General features: G+C 36.8%; 1 protein-coding gene across 1 annotated transcript; it reads right to left on the bottom strand.

Annotated features, from left to right (window-relative positions):
* Positions 1-3,700: 3,700 nt before the first annotated feature.
* On the bottom strand, positions 3,701-7,734 carry LOC119370889 (uncharacterized). The gene is made up of 3 exons (XM_089721610.1): positions 7,216-7,734; positions 6,808-7,107; positions 3,701-6,610 (listed from the first exon to the last, which is right to left on the bottom strand). The coding sequence occupies exons 1-3, from the start codon at positions 7,732-7,734 to the stop codon at positions 3,701-3,703; spliced, it is 3,729 nt and encodes a 1,242-aa protein (XP_089577736.1).
* Between the last annotated feature and the right edge of the window lie 268 nt (positions 7,735-8,002).

Raw genomic sequence — 8,002 nt, 5'->3', positions numbered from 1 at the left:
ATAAATTATTTTTGAGTCGCCACCCATTTTTTCGGCAATGGGACCATTTCCAATTTTAATTTTATTAAATGACTCCATTTAACCCATTTTTATTCAATGCCAAATTATTTAGAAAAACTGGTCAGGCAAACCAAAAAGGTTCTGGGTAAGGGAATTGGGTACGTCGGTCCGTTGGAAACCGACGCCGGGAAAACCGGCCTCTTTTTAACCTACGATTTCTAATTGATTTTATTTTCGAAAAGCCAATTATTTAAGTAAACCCAACCCGAATAGATCAAACCGAGTTCCTATTTGGAAAATTAATTAACCGTCCCAAATAAATTCATTCATTGCATTCATTCATAAATTAATCATCACATCCACCATTCATCCACAATATATAGCAAAAATAATTAAAAGACCCGCTCTTGCCTTATGGTTAAAGGCGGGCCACAAACCGAGTTTAATAATATCATTAATAGGAAACAATAAATATTAAATCTTAAAATCTCACAATCACAATAAATTAATTGATTTAGTTTGATTAAGACTTAGTTTGCCCATTATTGGTCATTTTCCGGATTAAGATTAAAAATCTACTTAATGACATGAAATTAAAATGAGATAAACAAAATATTTTGAAATTTAAAGACAGTCGCGTCACGCATCTGTTCTATGAAGAACAGTCGCGTGACAGAACTCTTGTCATTTATTCCGGAATTTAGAACAGTTGCGTCACGCGGGTGTTCTATGAAGAACAATTGCGTGACGGAACTCTAGTTATTGTCCTGGAAATTGGAATAGTTGCATCACGCAGCTGTTCTATGAAGAACAGTCGCGTGACGGAACTCCTAGCTACGTGACGGAACTCCTAGCTACGTGACGGAACTCCTAGCTACGTGACGGAACTGTTCGTGACTTATTAAAATTCTCAGGTATGTTGATTATTTATTCAAAACAAAATATTAAATACAAATATACAAACAAAACAGAAACTAAATACACGAACAGCTGCGTCACACGGGTGGTCCAGTCCAGGTTAAGGGCTTTTGGACATGAACAGTCGCGTCACGCAGGTAGTAGCTGCGTGACGCGGTTGCTCTGGTCCGCAACTACCTTTCAAACTACCTTTTTTACGTGTTCTTTTTGTCAAAAGTGATTAAACTCAACTCAGAAAAGTCCAACAATAGGGCAAAATCACGTCTAATCAATAACAGACCAACTAAATACTACGAAAATAAGATTTTTAAGAAATAAAAGACTAGAAATGAAAGAGAAAAGTTGAAATGGTTACCTAGTCCTTAGATTTGAGGATTGCATGCACTTGGAGCCATTAATCGAAAAACTTAAACTCAGAACGTTATATTTCTTAGAGAAAATGAGAGAAAAGTGTCAAAAGTCCCGTTTTTAGTGTAAAATGTTGTATTTATATGGGTAGGGCAACAGAACATAGTCGCGTCACGCAGGTAGAAGCTGCGTGACGCACCCGTAAGCTGCGTGACGCAACTTACTTTTCGTACAGTTGCCGCGTATCCATACAAACAGTGCAGGCAATTACACGGGCGCGCGCCAGAGGTGTCAGCCCTGTTAGAGCTGCGTGACGCGACTAAGAGTGCCGTCACGTAGGTAATAGCTGCATGACGCAACCCTAACGCGGGTCAGACTCCTTTGGGAAGGTTTGATTCAATTTTTTGGTTTAAACACTTCTGGTTAATCGTGATGCATTATCCCTTATCCTCATATCATCATCGGGTCAGGTGGGGGCATAAAATTACGCATCAACAAGATCAAATCCTTCATTTTGGATGCTTGTTTTTTATTCAAATATATGGGTTTTATTTTTTCTTTCGAGTTGAGCAACAAAGCTTGGCATCTTGATATTTCTCTTTGAGAATTCTAGTTTTTTTAAATCATCACTACCATCTCCAGTATCAAACCATCAAACATGGTTAATTAATTTGGGTTTCTTACCCACAAAAAAATTCTCAATTAAACTAAACACCACTTAGAAATTTAAAAATTTTCTCAATTAATTATCAATTACTAATTTATTTATAGCTGAGAATCAAAAATCAAAGTTAGAAAGTTTGAGTCCGTAAGAGTACTAGAACGCTATTGCACCTTGTTAATATCTAAAATAATCAAAAAAATTTCTTGATAAAAATCATTAGACAAGTTAATAGAAAAATCAACAAAAATAACACTATTAATAGAAAAATCAAATAATCTTATGGAAAACCCATTTGAATTTAGACCACAAAAACTCCTAAATCAAGAGAAAAAAAAATAGCCATGACTTTTGAAACAAAGAATATGAAGAAGAACAACAACAGTAAAACAAAGAATACGAAGAAGAAGAAGAACATCAACTACAAGTAAAAAACCAAAGTTGAAAATAATATTTAGATTTTTTAATCCGGGTGTGCTTGTTGTAAATGAGACTCATCTGATAGCACCAAACGAAAATAGTCACTTTGTTGGGGTTGCTTTGTTTGCACCTATTTCAGCTTCATCACTTATAGAGTTAGCTTTAGTTCTGCCATGGTTGCCCGTTGCTGGTTATCTTGGCTATCGCTCCCTTCATCAAATTCATAATCTTTGTTAAGAATAATGAATTAATCGAAAAACTTGAAATTTATTAGATTTATGATAAAATGATTAATTCGCTTAGGAATTGAAAGAAAGCAAAGGAAAGTTTTGAAGCAGAGAGAAAGGAAGCATAGTGCTTGGAGATGAGATAAAGATGAAGATGGCGGTGTTGATGATAGAGTGGATGTATAGGTGAATGGTAGAGATGAGATGGACAGATTTGACGTGGCAAAACTAATTGCCATTTTGAATGCATTTTTCCACGTCATCACACGTGTATTATAGTATGTATGTTTTACTATAGCAAGGTGTGTGATTGTTATAAAGAGTAAAGTTTAATATGGAATTATTATAAAAAAAAAGAAGCAAAGTTCAAAGAGCCACAAGGTCATTTTAAAAATTGAGGGGCCACTAGACTTTTTAGAGCAAGTTTAGAGGGCAATACGATGACTATAGATATTTTCGAGCATAGGATGGGAATACGATGACTGCTTCACTAAGAGATTGTAATGGGCGCTCTGATCATCATTTCATGAGGGCTTCCGTTGATTTTCCACACTACACATCCAGTAGTGTTGGTCAAATAAGGGATAAGAGACAGTAATGCAACTAATTTAAACAGGGGTCTCTACTCTTATAATATTGGGAATTTATCTTTATACAAGATTTAAAAAGTTAATAATTTATTTTTTATTATTTGATTACAATATTAAAAGACTACAAAAACATTTTGAGGTATAAAATTTTTATATTTCAAAAAATATTTATTTTTAGTCATAAAAAATGTATAAAGATAATAAATTGTTGTTTGATTGGTGACTGGTGTTTGGCTAGTAATAACTAATTATGTGATTTGGTAGATTAATAAATCACTTTTATAAAATCATATTAACTTTGTCAATATTCGAAAAATATTTCATATTTTAAAAGTACAAAGGCATTTATTTTTAAAACAATTCAGTTGTTCTTTCGATGAAAAAAATGTTATTCATTTGTTTTTTTTCTCAAACACTCTAAACATTAAAAATTTGAAAAATATTTTTCAAATATGTTATTTTCTGAAAATAAATACAGGATTAATTTCACTTTTTATTTTTTATTTTTTTTTTTGAAAGAGAAAAAGTATCATATATTATCTCAAGGAAAAATAATCCATCAAACAGTCAGGCACTGAGTCCCAAACATGAACACGATTAAAACGATAAGACGCTCTAACTAGACAATGAGCACCTATATTATCGTGTCTTCTAATCCAACGAACTTTGACTAGAGGAATGGAGGCTAATAACAATATACAATCAGAAATAACAATACTCAACTCACTCATATCTCTAGTCTTAGACAAAAGAGCATTAAAAATACTTTGAGAATCTATGAGGATAGTACCCGCACTCTGAATATGCCGAGTTATAAACTGTAAAGTGAAACGCAGAGCCAAACCTTCTGCCATAAGTGGAGAGGGTTGACCTTCATAAAAGCTGGAAATAGCACGCAAAAAATGGCCTTCATTGTCTTCAAAAACAGCCCCTATATTCGCCGATCGTATATTAGAAAAAATAGCTGTATCCACATGGCAACTCCACTCTCCGAGATCGGTAATAGCAGGTGTTACGTACAAAATTTGTACCTGGGGTATTTGCGGCTTCACCAAGGCATTCTTGAAGTCTTGAAAAAGAATAGAAGCAGTAGCACTAACATTCAAGGGAGTCCAATCCATTTGTTGCCAAAGAAATTTGTTCCGAGCATCCCACACACTCCATGCGACATAAGAGATAAAAGCTAACTTTTCATTATTGTTTTGCTTCAAGACCTGCAAATAAAGAGATTTAAAAGAAAGGTTAGTAAAAGCTTCCTCCACCCTACACACCCTCCAAACCTCCAACACCTTTGTGCACAATAATAATGCATGATTAATATCCTCCTCCAAATCACAATAAGGGCATGTAGTGTCCACATTCACACCCCACCTGCTCAATCCCCGACGAGTAGGCAATAAGTTACGCAAGGTTCTCCAAATGAAATCTCTAACTTTTGGTGCAACATTCAACTTCCAGATACTCCCCCACCCCTCACCATCTATGCTCTCATCACCCCTTCCCAACACCCTCAAGGCAAGATAATAACAAGATTTAACACTAAAATTACCCTTCTTATCGTAATGCCAAATCAGCTCATCCTCCAAATCTCTTACACTAAGGGGAATATCAAGAATAGTGTGGATATCCCTCAAAGAAAAAAGATTAATAATCTTTGCCACATCCCATTGCCTCTCCCCCTCCACCAAAAGATCTTTCACCAGGAGAGTATTATCAATAAAGAGACTATCATCCTCCACATAAAAGGCTCCATCAATGGGTAACCAAGGGTCCTTCACAACAGAAATACGCCTACCATTGCCAACCCTCCACCTAACTCCATGTTTCAAGACCATGTTAGAAGACATTATACCCCTCCAGACAAAACTAGGGTGATGACTCGTTTGTGCATCAAGCAACCTCCCATCACGGAAATATTTAGATTTGAAAACTCTATAAAGGAGAGTATTAGGCGAAGTCAAAAGACGCCACCCCTGTTTCGCTAACATAGCCATATTGAAACAATGAAGATCCCTAAAACCCATGCCCCCATCTTTTTTACTCCCACACATTCGATTCCAAGCTAACCAATGGAGCTTCTTCTCACTACCCTTCGAACCCCACCAAAAACTATTCATCATTTTTTCCAACTCATCACATAGACATAGAGGCAATTCAAAGACACTCATGCAATAAGCCGGCAATGCTTGAATCACGGACTTAATAAGTATCTCTCTCCCCGCTTTGGAAAGAAATCTGTTAGACCAGCTATTTATATGCTTCCACATTCTTTCTTTGAGAAAACCAAGAACTTCTCTTTTATTCCTGCCAATCAGAGAAGGTAACCCCAGGTAAGAACCACCCTCAAAGGGGTTAAACACGCCCAGAATATGGCTGATATCGGCTTTCACAGTCATGCTAGTATTCGGACTAAATGTAATGCCAGACTTCTGAAAATTAATTGATTGACCAGAAGCACTCTCATATGTAGCTAAGATCCCTTTAACATTAGTGGCTTCAGTATTGGATGCTTTGAAGAAGAAAAGTGAGTCATCTGCGAAAAATAAATGGGAGATTTTGGGACACCCTCGACCAGCTTTACCACCATGAATCTTACCACACCTTTCCGCTTCTAAGAAGAGTAGTGATAAACCTTCTGCACATACCAAAAATAAGTAGCTAGGTATAGGATCCCCTTGCCGTAAACCTCTTCCGGGGGCAATAGATCCAACAGTATTCCCATTAACAATAACTGAATATTTTATAGAAGTCATACACATCTTCATCCAATTTACCCACATAGCACAGAACCCCATTTTCTCAAGCATGGCACAAACATACGCCCAACAAACTTTGTCATAGGCTTTACTGATGTCAATTTTCAGTGCACAATTTCCACATCTACTTTTACTTAGCTTCTTAAGATGATGCATCATTTCAAAGGAGATTAAAATATTATCAGTGATAAGCCGTCTAGGTATAAAAGCAGACTGATAGCAAGAGATAATATTTGGCAACACAAATTTTAATCGGTTCGCTAGGATTTTAGATACAATCTTGTAGAGCACGTTACACAATGAAATAGATCTAAAATCAGTGACAAAATCTGGTCTATCTTTCTTAGGGATCAAAACAATTAAGGTATCATTTAGAGAGTCTGGGAAAATACCTTGTTGAAGCCAATGGTTACAGGCAGTTACCAAATCCCCACCAATTAAAGGCCAAAATTTCTGATAGAAAGCAGGGTTCAAACCATCCGGGCCGGGTGCTTTATCAGGACCCATTTGAAAAACTACTGCTTTTGCTTCGTCAAGTGAGATGGGAGCTGTCAACATGCAATTATCTTCATCACTTATTGTACTGCGTACCAATCTCAAAATGGGCTGAAAATTGGTGGCATTATGCGTAAAGAGATGAGTGAAGTAGTCAACAAACAGCTGCTGCTTCTCACATTCCTTTTCAATCCACTGCCCGCAGCGTTTTGTAGTTTATTAATGGAATTCTTGCGTGTTCTTGCTTTAATTTTAGCATGAAAATATTTACTGTTTCTATCACCATGCTGCAGCCAAAATCGTTTACTGAGTTATCTTCGTCTAGCATCCTCCTGCGCTAGAATATTGCCCCACTCTCTAATTAAACTTGTGGTATCGGCAAAAGGATCAACCTCTCGAGTAAAATCGATAGCACGCTTCAAGCTGTTCTTTTTCTTCCAAAATCTCGAATTCCTATCCATACCCCAACTTTGCAATGCGTCTATACAAGATTTTTTATGGAGCATTATATCAGACCCCATGGAGGAGTACCAACTGTCTCGAACTACTCCAACCAGATCTTCGTCATGAAGCCATGCATTATCAAAATGGAACCTCCTCTCCTTCCTACGAGGTATCTCACTCTCAATTGTCGAAACTAACAATGGCTCATGGTCCGATGTTGGTGAAACCAACGTAGTCGTAGAAGCTTCCTGGAATAAACAGGACCATCAATTATTAGCCATAGCACGGTCAAGTTTCTCACGGGTGATAATTCAGCCAAATCTTTTTAATAACCAAGTAAATTTAGAGCCTTTAGCAGGAATATCACATAAATCACTCTCCACTGCCGCCTCCTTAAAACCATTCAACAAGTATCTAGGATATTGGTTTCCACCAATCTTCTCTGAATCAGCCAATAGCTTATTAAAATCCCCAACACATAACCAAGGACCATTATGTCTACGGGATAAATTTTTAATCAAGTCCCAGGAGTCCTGCCTTCTACATCTTTCTGGAAACCCATAAAAACCAGTTAGGCACCATGAAATACCAGAAGAAAGAACCATAGCATCAATAAAATTATTTGAGTAACAAGATATGGAAACATCAACTTCACTCTTCCAAAGCAAACCAAGACCACCGCTTCTCCCAATACAATCCATAGAAAAGCAAGAATCAAAACGCAACAAAGAACAAAGGTCAACAAGCTTCATTTTATGAACTAAAGTTTCACAAAGGAACAAAATAACAGGGCGGTAAATTGCAACAAAGTCACATAGAGCTTGTACTGTCCGAGGGTTGCCAAGTCCTCGACAGTTCCACGAAAGGATCTTCATTGCTTCCGGCCATCCTGCCTCACAGGATCGACCGATTTATGTTTCTCCGACTGATTGATGGTCGAAGTGGTATCAGATGCAGAATCATTTTGATTAGAAACTACAGCGGTGCTAGGAGTTGTAGGAATAATTCGTTGTCTTTTTTTAGTCTCATCACTGATACATAAAGTCACATCTTCAACTCCGCCCTCTTTAAAAAAATCATCTTCCATTTTATCGGAGTTATTGCCTTCGTCAAGATTTGAAGATGTACCATAAAAGGAGTTAC

Source organism: Jatropha curcas, chromosome 1, assembly GCF_041381405.1.
Source record: "Jatropha curcas cultivar XTBG-Jc1 chromosome 1, XTBG_Jcur_1.0, whole genome shotgun sequence".
NCBI lineage: Eukaryota > Viridiplantae > Streptophyta > Magnoliopsida > Malpighiales > Euphorbiaceae > Jatropha > Jatropha curcas.
The sequence above is the reverse complement of the archived record's forward strand: the minus strand, read 5'-3'. Positions and strand labels throughout refer to the sequence as shown.

Excerpts from the sequence above, each read along its gene's own strand:
- LOC119370889 (XM_089721610.1), bottom strand. The coding sequence starts at position 7,734 with ATGAAGATCCTTTCGTGGAACTGTCGAGGACTTGGCAACCCTCGGACA. Across the intron at positions 7,108-7,215 it reads GTGATTTATGTGATATTCCT|GAAGCTTCTACGACTACGTT; the intron begins GCTAAAGGCTCT and ends TGTTTATTCCAG. Across the intron at positions 6,611-6,807 it reads CTATCGATTTTACTCGAGAG|TGGATTGAAAAGGAATGTGA; the intron begins GTTGATCCTTTT and ends CGCTGCGGGCAG.